This window comes from Brachionichthys hirsutus, chromosome 16 (genome assembly GCF_040956055.1).
Source record: "Brachionichthys hirsutus isolate HB-005 chromosome 16, CSIRO-AGI_Bhir_v1, whole genome shotgun sequence".
Taxonomy (NCBI): Eukaryota; Metazoa; Chordata; class Actinopteri; order Lophiiformes; family Brachionichthyidae; genus Brachionichthys; species Brachionichthys hirsutus.
In genome coordinates this window covers 362,801-380,434 of record NC_090912.1, presented here as the reverse complement: position 1 = coordinate 380,434, position 17,634 = coordinate 362,801, and the positions used below count along the sequence as shown (strand labels likewise).

Genomic DNA, 17,634 nt, shown 5'->3' with positions numbered 1-17,634 from the left:
ATTATAACTTTGTCTGAAATACCTATTTTTCTAATGAAATTCTTTTTTTTATTGATTCGGGCGGTGTCCTAAAGCAGCAGGTTTTAATGTCATGTAAATGATCAGTTCTACGTTTGTTCATGTCTACAGGATTAAAGACAGATTGTTCATGCATCTTCTTTTGAAGTCTATCCCGGCGCTTTCACACAAGTCGGTTCGGTTTGGTTCGGTTTGGTTGGAAGCATCATTCAGACTTCTGTATCTTAATTATTTCTTCTTCTGTATAATTTATGATCGTTGTATTTGAGTTAGGATTATTATTATTTTTACTACATCTTGATCCACAAACTGCTAACTGGCAACACCTTTCAGGTGCACGTCATGACTTCATGTGCACGGGACTTGTGGTAGAAACGCGCGCCCTCGCGTGGCGGAAAGGTGTACTGCAGACATCAATCCAAGAATTGTAAAATAAGATAATAAAATAATCTGAACTTTTTTATTCGTCGACCGAAATAAAGTCTCCTGCGACATGTGAATCAGAACCCAGATGACCCGGGTTGTACAGAACCAGGCATCGGTGGTTCAGTGGTAGAATTCTCGCCTGCCACGCGGGAGGCCCGGGTTCGATTCCCGGCCAATGCAGTGCCCTTTAGGCAAAAACCTCTACTTGTTCTTTATCGTTTTTGATACTCTTTTGTCTTTTATGAAATAATTTCTTCATGGTAATTTTGCCTCCGTTAAAAATATTTCGCCGCCGCATTGCATATGGGATATGTAGTTTTCTGACGACACGTCCCGGCTGAGGCGGGACTGACGCCATCTTGTTGGAAGACCAGCCCCTCTGAACCTGCGCAGAGCCGCAGAGGCGTGTTATTGTTTTCAAACGCACGGGGAATGACTGAAGGCACCGACTTTCACCAGAACTACCACCCGAAGACGGAGCCCGGAACCGGCATGGACGCGGACATGGAAGGCGAGCAGGGCGACTTGAACAGCAGCGGCCCGGCTGCGTGTTCCTCCAACGGCAGCGGCGGGGAGGACGACGAGACGGAGGCCGTCGGCCGTTCCCTGGAAGCCGGGGGCTCTATTAGCAAACACACGCCGGGCGGAGGCGGAGGGCTCTGCGGCGGCAGAGAGCAGGAGGTGTCGGTAGAAATCGGAGAAACGTATTTGTGTCAACGAGCCGACAAGACATGGCGTGAGTAGCGGGATTTATGGATCCGGCCCGTTACAATGTAACGTAGCGTTACAGTGCGGATTCAAAGAGGCTGTTAAAGTTAGTTACGGTCCAGGTTAAGGTCATGACGTCATTGCTAAAGAGCCGGTAGCGGCTGTAGAGTTCTGATCTGACGGCTCCGTCCCCAGATACCGCAGAGGTGATCCAGTCCCGCCTGAACGAGCAGGAGGGCAGGGAGGAGTTCTACGTTCACTACGTGGGCTGTGAGTTGGACCCGAATGACACGCCCCTCGACCGGTGCTGACCCGGTCACTAATCCCGCCGCTGCAGTCAACAGGCGTCTGGACGAGTGGGTGGGGAAGGCCCGGCTGGCGCTGACCAAGACGGTGAAGGACGCCGTGAGGAAGAGCACGGAGATCGGTGGCGTGGGCGACTTGGGCGAGCAGCCCGAGAGGAAGATCACCCGGAACCAGAAGCGCAAGCACGACGAGATCAACCACGTGCAGAAGGTGGGTCGGGTCGGGTCGGTCTCTCCCTGGGCCGGGCCGGGTCGGGTCGGTCTCCCCCTGGGCCGGGCCGGGTCGTAGCGGGTCGGGTCGGTCTCTCCCTGGGCCGGGCCGGGTCGGGTCGGTCTCCCCCTGGGCCGGGCCGGGTCGTAGCGTCATCGTGTGATCGCTTCCCCTTCCTCTGCAGACGTATGCAGAGATGGACCCAACGACGGCGGCGCTGGAGAAGGAGCACGAGGCGGTAAGGAGGTCCGGCACGCCTTTGTTGATGAGCATCGTCTTCATCATCGTCGTCGTCGTCGTCGTGGTCTCCTCCAGATCACCAAAGTGAAATACGTGGACAAGATCCAGATCGGGAACTTCGAGATCGACGCCTGGTACTTCTCGCCGTTTCCCGAGGAGTACGGGAAGCAGCCCAAGCTGTGGATCTGCGAGTACTGCCTGAAGTACATGAAGTACGAGAAGACCTTCAGACATCACCTGGTCAGTGCGGCCTTCACAGAGCGTCCCGTTGCCACGGCGACCACCTCTAACCACTCACCTGTGCTCAGTCCCACTGCCAGTGGAAGCAGCCGCCGGGCAAGGAGATCTACCGGAGGAGCAACGTGTCCGTGTACGAGGTGGATGGGCGGGACCACAAGGTGAGCCGGATGATTGGCTTCCCCCGCGTCTGGGTCCGCCCTCCGGTTGACCCCCCCCCTTCGTTGTCTGCCTGCAGATCTACTGTCAGAACCTGTGTCTCCTAGCAAAACTGTTCCTGGACCACAAGACGCTTTATTTCGACGTGGAGCCGTTCATCTTCTACATCCTGACGGAAGTGAACAAGCAGGGGGCGCACATCGTCGGGTACTTCTCCAAGGTCAGGCCCGTTCCCGGTCCCGTTCCTGGTCCCGTTAAAGCGTTCCTCAGGCCCGTTCCCGGTCCCGTTCCCGGTCCCGTTAAACGTTCCTCAGGCCCGTTCCCGGTCCCGTTAAACGTTCCTCAGGCCCGTTCCCGGTCCCGTTAAACGTTCCTCAGGCCCGTTCCCGGTCCCGTTAAACGTTCCTCAGGCCCGTTCCTGGTCTCGTTCCTGGTCCCGTTAGAGCGTTCCTGGTCCCGTTAAAGCGTTCCTCAGGCCCGTTCCTCAGGCCCGTTCCCGGTCCCGTTCCTGGTCCCGTTAAACGTTCCTCAGGCCCGTTCCCGGTCCCGTTCCCGGTCCCGTTAAAGCGTTCCTCAGGCCCGTTCCTCAGGCCCGTGCCCGGTCCTGTTCCTGGTCCCGTTAAAGCGTTCCTCAGGCCCGTTCCTCAGGCCCGTTCCCGGTCCCGTTAAACGTTCCTCAGGCCCGTTCCTGGTCCCGTTCCTGGTCCCGTTAAGCGTTCCTCAGGCCCGTTCCCGGTCCCGTTAAACGTTCCTCAGGCCCGTTCCTGGTCCCGTTCCTGGTCCCGTTAAGCGTTCCTCAGGCCCGTTCCCGGTCCCGTTAAACGTTCCTCAGGCCCGTTCCTGGTCCCGTTCCTGGTCCCGTTAAGCGTTCCTCAGGCCCGTTCCTGGTCCCGTTAAGCGTTCCTCAGGCCCGTTCCCGTTCCCGTTCCCGTTCCGGACGTTGACCTTTGGGATGTGCTTGCTTCCTGTGCTGCGTTCCAGGAGAAGGAGTCTCCGGACGGGAACAACGTGGCCTGCATCCTCACGCTGCCGCCGTACCAGCGCCGAGGCTACGGGAAGTTCCTCATCGCTTTCAGTGAGTTCTGGTGGATCGGGGGGGTTCGCTTTCTCTCACGTCCAATCACGCCCCCCCCCCCCCCCGTGTGCAGGCTATGAGCTGTCGAAGCTGGAGAGCGCCGTCGGCTCTCCGGAGAAGCCCCTCTCCGACCTGGGGAAGCTCAGCTACAGGAGCTACTGGTCCTGGGTCCTGCTGGAGATCCTGAGGGACTTCAGGGGGACGCTGTCCATCAAAGACCTCAGGTAGACACTCAGACCCTCCGTCAGAGGTTACATCATCGGCTCTGACTCTGATGCCCCCCCCCCAGCCAGATGACCAGCATCACCCAGAGTGACATCATCGGCACGCTCCAGTCGCTCAACATGGTGAAGTACTGGAAGGGTCAGCACGTCATCTGCGTGACGCCCAAGCTGGTGGAGGAGCACCTGAAGAGCGCCCAGTACAAGAAGCCGCCAATCACAGGTGGCCAGGCTCGTCTGACATCACGGACCGATGACATCACGGATCCATGACCTCACTGTGGGTGTGTTTCCTCCCACAGTGGACACCGTGTGTCTGAAGTGGGCGCCGCCGAAGAACAAACAAGCCAAGTTGTGTAAGAAGTGAGCCGAGCCGGGCTGCGGAGCACGCTGTAAATAGTTGTGGGTAAAACGTCTGTATTTTCTTACAATAAATATTTTTTAAAATCCCAAACTTGTGACGCGTTTTCTTTATTCTATTTATTCTCATTATAAAAGCTGTTAAATGATGTCATTAAATTGTGATTGAGCGGTTTGGAATCGGCTGTTTTCTTGCGTGGATGTCACATTTCCACCCGGAAACAGGAAACCGGAAACCGGAAACGTGTCCGGAATGTTTCACCTTTATATTCCGGTGCTGCGGAACGAAGAACCTGACGCGGGCCTGCGTCACCTGCGTCCAACAGGCGGCGCTAGAGAACGCCTCCTCCCTCCCTACCTGTGCTGTTCACGTCGGTGTCCAGCAGGCGGCGCAACGGCCCTGCATTTTGATTGGTTTATTTCTAAAAGCAGAGAAATAACAAATAAAAATAAAAAATGCGATTAACTCGGCTTAAAGAGAGAAGAGTGTAAATCTGAGGAAGTGATCAGATATCAGCGGGTCTGGTACCGGAGAACCGGGGAACCGGAGACCCAGTTCGGTTCCGGTTAACCGAAAAATAGATAAAAAACATTCAGTGTTTATAAACCGTCAGAATTTATTCCAAGTGGACCGATCGGATGGTGGTTGCTACGGCAACATGACTTCTGCACGACTTCCGGTTTCAGAGATTGCCGATAACAAAATGACTGAACGAACTCCGGCCTTTATCGAACCTCCACAAACGCCGCGCGCCTGTAATGGATCATCGATCACAGCTGATCGATGACGCGCAGCCGAAAGACAGCTGACCTGTCTCCACCGACACGTGACCGTCAAGAGAAACATGTACGGAAGCCTACACAGGACAAAAGTGGCTTTAACGCGAACCTGAAAGAAGCGGTTATTTCCTTTTTTCCAACGTGTCCTGTTTGACAGAGAAAAAACTGCAACCACAAAACGACATTTTTAAATTGTAATCAAAATTATATTTAGAAAAAGTCTGAATATTCCGTGAAAATCTGAAGTCATGAGAAAAAGAATTTCATCAGAATAAGGTTCTAATTCTAAATATATTTTTATTAAATAATAATTTCAGTCTTAATTTTAGGGTCGTCAGGATGAAATTTTTCTCAATCTATGTTGCATTTTTTTATAGCTAAAATGAAACAAAATCCAGTTCTGACTTTAAAAAGCTCAAAAAGTTCAAACATGTAAAATAAAAGCCTTTCAATAATGTTCAGGAAGCAGCTTCGAACCTTCCTCCTCTCCTCATCCTCTGCATCCAACCGGATAGAAGATCTGTTTAGGAAATGTCATAAATATGATTTTAAACAGACAAAACAAAAACATTACTTTTAGTTCTCTGTTTGAATATTTAAAGTTAGAATTTAAAGATGAACTCTTCTTAAATAAGATTCCACTTTTCCATATTGTAACATTTAAAATAAATATTTTTGTCTCAGTGTTCAGACATTCACTCAAAAACACTAATAATAACGGAGAGGAGGCAACAAACCATTATTATCATATCAACCAATCAGCTGTCAGAGTCCACGGCCACTGGGCGGAGCCAACATGTTCCTGGGTACCTTTACTTAGGTAGAACCCTGGAAGTACTTCATTACATGTAAATGGCAGCAACAGTTACTGATTCCCTTTGATACAGAACCAGAACCCACTCGGAGTCCAGACTGATTTACTCCATTACTTCATCTACTTAAGTAACGCTTCCGAGTACTTTTTATTCCTACAGTAAAATAAATCATAAATTAAAGGTCGGGATTTTCTGGACTTTTCTATCAGGAGAGTTTCAACATGTTTTAAATCAACGTTCTGGAAGTTGCCTTCAAAAACTTGGAAGATAATCGGACATTTCATTTGTAATCTTGAGTCACAAAAACAGAATTTATCTGAAGACATGGAGCCACGATTGATCCTTGATCAGTGTTTTTGCTCTGATGATCCTGAAGCAGAGCCGACGCCCTGATCCTCTGGTTCTCCTCTCGGTCTGGTTCTCCTCTCCTCAGTCTGGTTCTCCTCTCAGTCTGGTTCTCCTCTCCTCAGTCTGGTTCTCCTCTCGGTCTGGTTCTCCTCTCCTCAGTCTGGTTCTCCTCTCCTCAGTCTGGTTCTCCTCTCGGTCTGGTTCTCCTCTCAGTCTGGTTCTCCTCTCAGTCTGGTTCTCCTCTCCTCAGTCTGGTTCTCCTCTCAGTCTGGTTCTCCTCTCAGTCTGGTTCTCCTCTCAGTCTGGTTCTCCTCTCCTCAGTCTGGTTCTCCTCTCCTCAGTCTGGTTCTCCTCTCAGTCTGGTTCTCCTCTCCTCAGTCTGGTTCTCCTCTCAGTCTGGTTCTCCTCTCCTCAGTCTGGTTCTCCTCTCGGTCTGGTTCTCCTCTCCTCAGTCTGGTTCTCCTCTCCTCAGTCTGGTTCTCCTCTCGGTCTGGTTCTCCTCTCAGTCTGGTTCTCCTCTCAGTCTGGTTCTCCTCTCCTCAGTCTGGTTCTCCTCTCAGTCTGGTTCTCCTCTCAGTCTGGTTCTCCTCTCGGTCTGGTTCTCCTCTCAGTCTGGTTCTCCTCTCCTCAGTCTGGTTCTCCTCTCAGTCTGGTTCTCCTCTCAGTCTGGTTCTCCTCTCAGTCTGGTTCTCCTCTCCTCAGTCTGGTTCTCCTCTCCTCAGTCTGGTTCTCCTCTCCTCAGTCTGGTTCTCCTCTCAGTCTGGTTCTCCTCTCCTCAGTCTGGTTCTCCTCTCAGTCTGGTTCTCCTCTCCTCAGTCTGGTTCTCCTCTCCTCAGTCTGGTTCTCCTCTCAGTCTGGTTCTCCTCTCCTCAGTTGGTTCTCCTCTCCTCCTGCTACCTAACCCGCCCGTCTTCTCTGGGCGGGGTCAGTTCAGATTTGGGGTCAGGGCTCGCTGAGCTCCAGGTGGCGAGGTGGCAGCGTTGCATGATGGGACAGGCGCTGGGTCCCGTGGAGCAGACGTCTGCGGCCGACCAGCGGCCCTCCAGCAGCCGGTCCAGCCAGTGGCGCAGCGACGCCCCCGTCAGGCTGGCGTTAGACTCCGCCTCCTCCACGGCGCCCAGGCTCACCGGCAGCCGCAGGATCGGGTTCAAGCCGTGGAAACTCTGCTCCATGTAGGAGTTTCTGGCCGGACCGCCGTGCAGACGCTGGGCGTCGTCTGGGGGGGGGGGGGGGGGAGCAGCTTCAGTTTCACAAACACAGGTTTGATCCGGACCCACAGAAACCAGAACCGGGTCCCAACAGGCTTCTACTGTCTGATGATGATGATGATGATGATGATGCTGTTAGCCTGAGCGCTAGCTGTTCTACTGTCTGATGATGATGATGATGATGATGATGCTGTTAGCCTGAGCGCTAGCTGTTCTACTGTCTGATGATGATGATGATGATGATGATGCTGTTAGCCTGAGCGCTAGCTGTTCTACTGTCTCACCTCGTTTCAGGGGCTGCTGCCGGTGGAACTCCAGCGGAACCACGATGAAGCTGCTCTGACCCAGCGGGCTCCAATGGTGCAGAACCCGCAGCGTCCACTCGCCGGGCCTCAGCGGCGCCGTGAGCGGCGGCCGGTAGTGCGTGACCTCGGCCGAGGCGTCCACCAGGATGTCGTAAGTGGCGGCGATGACGTTGGTGGGGTCGATCCACACCACGGTGGCCGTCAGGTTGGTCGGACCTCGGCTCCAGTGCTGCACGGCCCCCGGCTCGTCCTCGGGACCCATGAGGCCCCCCCAGTTCCTGAAGAGACGCTCCTTCGGGTCCCAGTCCGTCCCGACCTGTAGGAAGGAGTTCAAACGGGACGAGTTTCACGGCGAGCTCGCTAAACCGTGATGCTAAGTTAGCACACGTGACCTGGATGTGCTGCAGCCTGTTGGTGGCGTGAGGGGGCGTGGCCAGGGCAAAGTGGTCCCGGGGCGTCACCCACGTCTCCAGGCTCTCCAGCTGGGCGGAGGCCCGGTTGGTGGCAGCGTGACGCACCAGGTAGCCCTGGAACTGGTCTGACAGGAAGTAGAGGTGGACGGACGCCGGGTGGCTCACAGCGGCGTACCTGAAACAGCGATGCAGGATCAGTGAAGGTCCACCACGCACACACACACACACACACACCTACACACACACACACACACACACACACACACATATACACACACACACACACACACACACACACACACACACCTACACACACACACACACCTACACACACACACACCTACACACATACACACACATATACACACACACACACACACACACACACACACACACGGCGAGCTGCAGCAACAAGCGCCTCCTTGTCCCTCCTGCAGGTCTCCAGCCCGAGGACACTGGGGGACGATTGTACGCTGGACAAGTCGGCGCTACCTTCAGATTAAATTTGGACGCACGCATCGGGGGCGGAGCCGAGTTTCACGGACCGGCGTCTGACCTGCCGGGACCTCCAGCTTCTTCTTCTGTTGTCGCGGATTCACTAGATCCTCCTAAATATTCCGTTTGATTCACACCAGAATTTAAAAAGCTGAACGAACCCAACAGGGTCTGTCTGGGGGGGCGGGGCCACACGGGAGGGTCATGCTCACACCTGCAGCTGCTGTCGCTGGGACGGCCCTGTAGCGAGCTGGCGGCGCGGGACAGCCCCATACGAGCGAAGGCGTGGTAGTGGCTGAGGGCGGAGTCCGACAGGCCGTCCAGGCCGTCCGTCTCCTGCTCGAAGACGTTCTCCCAGTAGGCCCGGAGGCTCGGCGTGCCGGGCGGGAACGCTCCGAACAGGTCGGCGTCCAGCTGGTTGATGATCTCCTGACTGACACTGGCCTCAAACTTCCTGGCAAAGAAGGTGGGTCTGGAGGCCTGCTGCGACGGGACAGGCGGGACAGGAGGACAAGAGGATAGTTATTGATCAGCAGCCTCAGGAAACGAATAAACACATTTAAGAAGCTTCATCGATACAGCTCTGATGTCATTACAAGGTTTCTCCACCAGAGGGCGCTGATTTCATCAATGAGGTCACGTTAATCCCGATTATCTGGTGTCGTATTGATTACCAGTATCAGCTCCAGAGCCACTTCCTGTTGAAGTGCTGCAACAACATGCTAATTACTTAGCGGGTTCGTTAGGCGAGCATTAGCATTAGCATTCATCAAGGAAATGCTAATCCTCCTGGGGAGTGTGATTGCCTTGGTGCTTTCGGTCCCTTCTTTGTTTTCTAAACTCTCCACCTCTTGGATGAAGGTGAAAGGTCTTCATCGACTCTTCTCTTTTGCTCACGGACTCCGGCGTGACGTGGCGCCGGGACGAAGACGGCTGGATCAGGCGGCGCCATTAGTTCCACAGAGGATCGGATCATAAGAATGTAAAAAACGCTGGCAGGTATTTTTAGACCGCGCTCAACATGATCAAAGGAGCCTTTTTAAGAACAGGAATAAGTTCTGCAGGTCGTTCCTCCGGCTCACACTGGAGAACATCGGGACGTTTTTCCAGCTGGCAAACCCGGCATTACGATAATGACAACCCTGGAAGGTCCAAAAATACCGGCGAGCAGCTGCTTCCAGAACCAGCCGTCAGCGAGCCGGGCCGCCGGCGCCGGCCTCAGATCTGCTGTCCGGGAGCCAAACGGCGCCGCTAATCTGTGAATATGAAGCTATTCTGGTCGCGGCTCACCGAGGCCCCGAGGGGGACGGGGGGGGCCCACGCGGGGACGGTGGACAGAACCACCCACCGCCACCGCCGGTGATGACACAGCTCGGGGGCGGAGCTAAGATCTTTAGCCCCAGAGGGGCCACGAATCTTTCCAGCATCCATATCCATATCCTTAAGAAAAAGAAGGCGACGAAGAGGAGGCGGAGTCACCTGGAGGCGGGGCAGGTCTGCCGGCCTGAAGTCGTTGGGCGAGCAGCCGCACCAGTCCACGACGTGCTTGTACTGGCACCTACATCCCAGCCTGCGGTTCCAGTTGGTGAGTCTCAGGTTGTTGTCCACCATCGTCTCGCAGTGGACGCTGTTCTCCAGCACCGTGTGGAAGAACGACTGGAAAACAGGCGGCAAACAGGCGGCAAACAGGCGGTCAAGCCTCGCCCGCGGCTCCGCCCGCTCCGAGCGGCGCGCCTCACCTCGGCGGGCAGCAGCGTGAACGAGTAGAAGCGCTTCATGCTGCTGACCAGCTCGTCTCTGGAGTGGACCACGTAGTCCACGAAGGCCCGGTTGAGCAGGAACCAATCAGAGCCCCCGTCCACCGCAATGCCCTCTGGGATCTTGCGGTCGCCGAGACGCCACATGTGGGTGTCGCACTCGTAGAAGAGCCGGTCCAGACCCTGCTTACGGATGAAACTGAGAGGACGCGGATTTAAAGGTCATCATCGTCATCAGCGGAAGAGGAGGAGGAGCAGCGATGAAGACTCGTACCGGGCGTGGTCTCTGCCGTGAGACTTAATGAAGTTCATGCTGCGGTACTTAGAGAGGAAGGACACCAGCTGCTCGTTGGTCCTGAGGAGAGGCGGCGATGACATCATCAATACGCATCAGTGCAAGAATGGAATCGCACATGCAGGGCGGGGCTACAGAGATGCCCCGCCTACAGATCAGGCATCGACTGATTCTCAGACGCCGACTGGTTAACGCTATAAAAAATAAATACTATAAAAAATGACCATTAATTAAAGGTGGGGTTCGACACGTGAGAAACGTGTGTGTGCGTGTGTGTGTTGTCTTTATTCCATAAAAGACAACACACACACACACGCACACACACTCACACACACACACACACACACACACACACGCAGCCACACACACACACACACACACACACGCACACACACACACACGCACACGCACGCGCACGCACACACACACGCACGCACACACACACACACACACACGCACACACACACACACACACACACGCAGCCACACACACACACACACACACACACACACACACTCACACACGCACACACACACACGCACACACACACACACGCACACACACACACTCACACACACACACACACGCAGCCACACACACACACACACACACACACACACACACTCACACACACACACACACATGGTGATGTCACTTATTGACGGCTGTGAATGGATTTTAGCTGAAGGGTGTTCAAACAGTCGCTGTGACGGGGGGGGCGGGGGGGCGGTTCCTGAACGGGTCAATGCAGCCAGCGTTGGGTCGGAACCGGACAAGACAACGAAAGCTGCTGTTTAAATGGAACTCGGTCAACAGGAAGTCCACAAAACGTTTCTGGAGCAGAGTCCAACTGAAGCCGGTTCTCCCTGACCCGGTTCTGCCTGACCCGGTTCTGCCTGACCCGGTTCTGCCTGACCCGGTTCTCCCTGACCCGTTCTCCCTGACCCGGTTCTCCCTGACCCCGTTTCCCTGACCCGTTCTCCCTGACCCGGTTCTGCCTGACCCGGTTCTCCCTGACCCGTTCTCCCTGACCCCGTTTCCCTGACCCGTTCTCCCTGACCCGGTTCTGCCTGACCCGGTTCTCCCTGACCCATTCTCCCTGACCCCGTTTCCCTGACCCCGTTTCCCTGACCCGTTCTCCCTGACCCCGTTTCCCTGACCCGGTTCTGCCTGACCCGGTTCTCCCTGACCCGGTCTCCCTGACCCATTCTCCCTGACCCATTCTCCCTGACCCGTTTTCTCTGAACCGTTCTCCCTGACCCGGTTCTCCCTGACCCGGTCTCCCTGACCCGGTCTCCCTGACCCATTCTCCCTGACCCGGTTCTCCCTGACCCGGTCTCCCTGACCCGGTCTCTCACCTGATGGGGTAGTCTGCAGCGCTAAGGTTGATGAAGAAGTCCCAGGACCAGTCGGACATTTTGAGCAGGTCCTCCATGCTGCGTAGGTACATCGTCAACAAGCTGGCGCCGCCCCAGATGGTGGACATCCGCCAGGGAGTCACCCCGGATGTTGGGATAGTGACCCACCAGGGACAGAACCTCTCTGTGGAGGTAGTTGGACCTCTGTGAGGACGAGGAGCAGGACAGGAGTTAACCTTCCAACCCGAACCGGTCCGGCCTGAAGGTCGGGGGACGTTCGTGGTCTCACCCGGTCCACGTGGATGTAGTAGTAGTGCGAGACGTGGTAGACGGCTTTAAACAGGCGCTGGAACTGCCGCGAGGCTCGGCCGTGGACGACCAGGACGAAGGCGATCCGAACCGGCGCCGGCCGGGCAGCCGCCGGAGGCGGGTCCTCGTCCCAGGCTACGTTCACGTTAGCCTTACCTGGACAGAGGAACGGGAGTGCAGTGGCTTCAAAAAACGGTGAAAACGGTTGGAAGCCGCCTTCACGCTGCTTTCACTGCCGCCCGGGGTCACCCGGGGTCGTCCGGGGTCACCCAGGATCGCCCGGGGTCGCCCGGGGTCACCCAGGATCGCCCGGGGTCGCCCGGGGTCACCCAGGATCGCCCGGGGTCGCCCAGGGTCACCCGGGGTCACCCAGGATCTCCCCGGCATCGGCTGCTGGGTGGAAGCATCTAGCATCAGCTTCCCTTTGTACAGAATAAACGCCGCTGGACACGAGTAACGGCGAGCAGCAGTGATTGGCCCTCACCGGCGATGGGGCAGTACCGGGGCACTTTCTCGGGCATCAGGGTTCTGTCCTTGTGTTTGCAGTAGACGTCCACGATCTGGTGGCGACACTCGCGGCTCTTCGCCCTGGACAGAGCAGAAATGGCTTCCTTCCCGCTGACCTCGCACTCCGACCGCGCCTTCCTCGGGCCCAAGCCTGGCGCCGGAGAGCCCCGCCTCTTTGGCAGATCCCGGACCAGCACCGCCACGGTTGGCGCCTCGTAAGGTTTGAAGATGTGTGTGCGATTGTGGCCCATCGCTCTGGGCTGGATGGGGGGGTACTTAAGGACCTCATTAGCAGATTTTCCCAGCATGCTTTGTGCTTGGGCCTTCTCAAGCCTGCGTTTGGCATTTGCAACCGGCCCTCGTTGGCGTTGAGACCGAGCCCCGAGGTTGCTGTTACTGTCGACGGGGTCAAAGTGCTTTGGGGCGGAGTTCTCGCTGTTGTTGCTGGTGTTGCGTTCTGGGCGGAGCTTCTCTTTGGGTCGGTGGGAATGATAGACGGCCTGCAAGGGAAAGGACAAAACAGTGAACCCACCGCGTCCCGGGGTCCCAGACGGGATCGATAAGTAGCTAACGGCAGTCCACAAGACACGCCCCTTCCTTTCAGGAACGTAAATAAACGATAAACTAAATGATGATCTGAGGTAAACAACCATTGGCTGGCGCGACCCAATAGTCACGCTCCCCAGAGGACACGCCCACACGACTTCCCTTATGTCGCCACCGTCGGGTTTGTTCGGCTTGCGTGAACACCTGAGGGCGTACCTGAGCGAGGCGGGAAACGGCACCAGCTGCTCTCAAAGATCCGTTACAAACGGGCGGCGGCGGCAGCGGAAAACAACCAACCGGCAACCAACCGGCAAAAACACGCCAAGCAAACGGCAAAGTCAGCTGGCTCGAGGGGGCGGGCTTAAAATGACCAGTCATTCCTGTAATGTGATTGGTTTTAATACTCAGGTGTTTGATATTTAAAGGTTTAGAGTTTGTCCTGCAGCGATTCTTTCATGGAGACCAGCCCCCCCTAAAATACCCCCGTTACCGACAAAGACGTCATTCACACACAGACACACAGACACACACGCACACACACACACTCCTCCTGCTGCTCCATCACAAACAGAGCTCCTTCCTTCAAATGTCTGGGGCGAGAGACATTAACGGAGCAGAGGGAGAGAGAGAGGGCGGCGTTCCCTCCGAGATGATGAATGTGGGAATCTTTGGGATTGAACCTGGAAACTGGACATCGACAGGGTCACCGGGTCGCAGCGCCAGCCTGCCGGAGCTGCTGATAGCATGTAGCTAACGAGCTAACGGAGCGTGGAGGCTAATGCTAATGCATCACAGCCTTATAAACGTTGTTAATAAATGAACACTAAGAACAGCCCGTCTCAGCGTCAGCAGGTATGAATCAGGCGTGTGTCTCTCCAGAGGGCGTCGGCGCCGGCCCCGGGTCCAACACCAACGTCCAGAACCACAAGGAGGTCTTTCAGCTCCCGCATGAACGTTCCCGTGGAAACTTCCAGCCTGGAATTCAGCACCGCTGCCAATTGGACATCTTACAGGACAAACCCAGGACGGACGCCTGATATCAGCAGCCCCGCCCCTCGTGCGTCACACCTGTCACCTGAACAGATGGCCCCTCCCACTGTAAAACACAGAAGGTGACAAACGCTGAATTGTCACGTAAAGGACGAAAACGTAACTCCGCCCACAGCGGTGACACGTCATGCGCGGCGTTCACGCCTCCCGCCAGCCTTCAACTCGCTTGCAGAGGAATATTAAAGACGGCACAACAAACAGCGACGTCCCCGATGTCGTCACCATGGCAACAGCATCACACACGGTCGGAACCACCAAGGACTTTTATGTGTGGGTTTTTCTAAATCAAGTTTGACCCCTGAGGTCGACCTTCCGTTCCTCCTGGATCACGCTGATTTAAACATCTAATCATCTCCGGCATCTAAAATCAGCTTTTACTAACAGAGGAAGAGGAGGAGGAGGAGGAGCTCGTCTTCACCCACAGCTGGACGTGATGGCTAAAGAAGAGGAAGAGCGGGGAGACAAAGAGACGAGCCAGATGGGACGGGGGTCCCGGGTCGGAGGACCTCAGAGCCGGATTAGAGCAGAGATTTAATCCATCTACGCCGGATTATCCCCAAGAAAGTCGGAATCATAAAGCGGCTTCCAGGTTTTCCGTCTTATTCTTCATTCGAGCCGGAAGCACGGCGGGAATCACGCGAGACGTTGCGCCCTGCAGCCTGACTGAAGGCAGCTTCGTGTGCAGACGAGACTGAAGCCTGCTGGGTCAGCGCCGGTCCCGGGCCGGTGCCGGGACCGGCAGGACCGCCATCGGCCGAAAATAACACGATGACATCATCAGACCGAGCACACATCAGAGTCTGACCCGGATCCTGATCCGGGACGGTCCCACCATCGTTGGATCACTTCACCTCCACAACTCCCTTTTCTATAAAAAGTGCTGGCTTACCACACACGCACACACACACACACACACACACACACACACGCACACGCACACACACAGTGGAGATCACAGGGTAACTAATGAAAGGACAGAACACACACACACACACATTAGTGTGTGACCTGCTTAAAAGCTGCTACATTCAGACGGACGATGAAAAATCACAAAAATAAAAAACCTCAGAGTTTGTTCTGGTCGGTGAAGAAACTCCGGAAGCGTTTGAGATGAGCTCCAGGAGCTCTGCTGCCGCTGAAGGCTCTAATCAAAGCCCTAAATCAGGTTTATTCCGCAGATTAAGATCCATCAAAAGCGTTGTTCTCATTCTAAAGAGGAGCGCATCCGTCACGCCGAACTCCATTCATAAAACAGTCAATTATTTATTATCTTCCTTTTCACCGGATGAAGAACATCAGCGACGACTTTTACCGGCAATCTTACGGTAATTATAGCGTTCGGCGACCTCATTATCATGAAGGCGGCTCGTTCTCGGGAAAGAATCGAGCCTTTCTTCCGTTCCCGGTGATCATCACGTCGCCGCCACCGGAACCCTGGTTACCGGGAAAGCCGCGGGACTCGAGCCTGTAACCGGTGGCTCAATGATCGGGGGCCGTTCAGCAGCATCCTCCCCCCGGGGGGGGGGGCTCACCTGTAAACACGAGAGGCGACCCATCCCGCCTTTCACACCTACCGCCTGCAGCGCGTGCCGCGCGGCCGCCGTCCCGCGCGGCGGGCCCCCCCCGGTCCGGGACTCCCTCCTCCCGCGGCTCCTGGCGGCTCCGTCCCCGCCGGGGGAGTCCAGGCTGCTGAAGGTCCACACGATGAGAGTCTGGAGCAGCAGGACGGCCAGAGCCGCGACCAGCAGGCCGGAACCGGAGCGCCGGGCCAGCCTGCGGGCGCACGGGCTGCCGCTCATCCTCCTCCTCCTCCGGCTCAAGCTGAGAGCCCCATCCGCTGAGCGCCGACAGCGGGGAATGAACGGCCCCCTGCTCGGTCTGAGGAGCTACTGGCAGGCAGGGGGGAGGAGGGGGAGGGAGGGGGGGCGGGGGGAGGAGGAGGAGGAGGAGGAGGAGGAGGAGGGAATCTGGCAAAGGCTTGAAATGAGGAGAGAGGAGCGGAGGAGGACTCCGGGGCCCTCCGGTGGCCGGTAACGACTAAACGCTGATGTTCTCATTCCCAGCAGAACCGGACCAAGTCTCATTCTGCCGGTCGGTACCGGAGTCTAACGTCACACGTCCCCGGCCTCCGGCCTGCAGCTGCAGCTTCAGGATTCACGCGAAGCTTCCGGTAACGTTTCGGGTCGAGCTGAGCCTTTTAGGAATTATTGCGTTACTTGGTGTAACGAACATTAAAATAAAAAGGTTCATTTCACATGTTTGTGATTTGCATCTTTTATGAATACTAAATATTAACTGTTCATTTACAGTTAAATTGATGTTTTAGTTCAAATGATTAAATACAAATTCTTATTTTTTTCTTGATTTTAAGTAAATGAAATTAACCCAGAACATAATCAATCATTTATCACCCAATGAAAACAAAACTATTGTTAAAATTGTCCTGATTGCTCCACCGATTGATGACTATTGATTAGTCCCGGATGACGTCACAGCGCTGCAGGAATCCGACCCTACTCTCTACTGACACCGAAGAGCAGGAGCTGCAGGACCGCCACCACGATCAAGGGGGTCCACTGATCCAGGAGTCATTCCGGGCCACAGCTTGTCGTGGGCGTGGTCTGATTACATCGATGATCCGGATTCGATCGGGGTCCCAGACACCATCCCACGTGGGCGGGACCCAGGCGCTGTCGTAGCCGGTACTGCAGGTGTTCTGGAGCGGGTGGTTCTGATGATCGATGACGACCACGACCTTCAGCACGACCTTGTCCCACTCGGGGTGGTGCAGCGGGTAGCGGCGAGCGCAGGAAGCCCGTGCACGATGGCGTGCGCGCGGGCGCTGGTGGTGCCGTGGTACATGACGTAGGTGTTTCCACTGACGGGCTGGGACAGGCCCAGGTGAGCCGCACCTGCAGGGACCCCGTGGTCATGCTCCGCCCACTGCATGCTGTCTCTGGGAAAAAGAGCATCAGAGAACGTCTAAAAGCGCAACGAATAGAACGAGAACCCGCGTGACGTCATCAGCGCGTCCGGATACGAAAACCAGGCAAAGGAAAATGAAATGTCTAAAGTTTAAACGCTGTTTGTAATTTACAGCTCGGGACTAACTCTCCTTCATCACCAACTTCTCCTCTTCGTCATCTCCCCTGATCAGCTGACGTAAAGGTGAAGTAAAGGTGCGTTCACGGACCTGTGGCTGCGTTCCTCCCAGGTGAGAGCTTCAGTGAAATAAACCAGTCACGACTTTCTCTTTGGTTCTGAGGGCTGGAGCTTCTAAAGAGAGGAACAGGAAGTTCGCGTTACGTTACTTTCCAGTCCCAAAACGCATCAACGACAAGTAGAAGAACGCGGGAGGCAGAACCGAGTTCATTTAACCCGGTGTTCTTCAGAATTATCGTTTTCATTTCGGTTCGGATTATTCCTGACGCGGTCGCCGCCTGCTGGACGCAAAGAGTAACAGCAGTAACAGTAACCCGTCGCTCTG

The 17,634-nt window shown here is 55.3% G+C and overlaps 2 protein-coding genes and 1 non-coding gene across 3 annotated transcripts; 2 read left to right on the top strand and 1 right to left on the bottom strand.

The window, feature by feature from the left end:
- The first annotated feature begins 553 nt into the window (after nt 1–553).
- On the top strand, nt 554–624 carry trnag-gcc (transfer RNA glycine (anticodon GCC)). The gene has a single exon. It is a non-coding gene; the product is annotated as a tRNA-Gly (tRNA).
- A 249-nt stretch (nt 625–873) lies between these two features.
- On the top strand, nt 874–4,044 carry kat8 (K(lysine) acetyltransferase 8). Its single transcript, XM_068749399.1, has 11 exons — nt 874–1,180; nt 1,348–1,422; nt 1,490–1,668; nt 1,853–1,906; nt 1,984–2,148; nt 2,217–2,306; nt 2,384–2,524; nt 3,286–3,379; nt 3,453–3,603; nt 3,669–3,823; nt 3,903–4,044. Exons 1-11 carry the CDS (start codon nt 877–879, stop codon nt 3,965–3,967), a joined length of 1,473 nt encoding a protein of 490 aa, XP_068605500.1. The 5' UTR covers nt 874–876; the 3' UTR covers nt 3,968–4,044.
- Nucleotides 4,045–6,675: 2,631 nt separating this feature from the next.
- LOC137905175 (xylosyltransferase 1-like) lies at nt 6,676–15,946 on the bottom strand. Its single transcript, XM_068749383.1, is given in 12 exon segments — nt 6,676–7,119; nt 7,396–7,732; nt 7,809–8,004; nt 8,539–8,807; nt 9,804–9,980; nt 10,064–10,280; nt 10,356–10,436; nt 11,736–11,878; nt 11,880–11,939; nt 12,025–12,200; nt 12,529–13,051; nt 15,722–15,946. Coding segments are annotated over 12 exon segments (2,727 nt in total). The 3' UTR covers nt 6,676–6,796.
- Nucleotides 15,947–17,634: the final 1,688 nt, after the last annotated feature.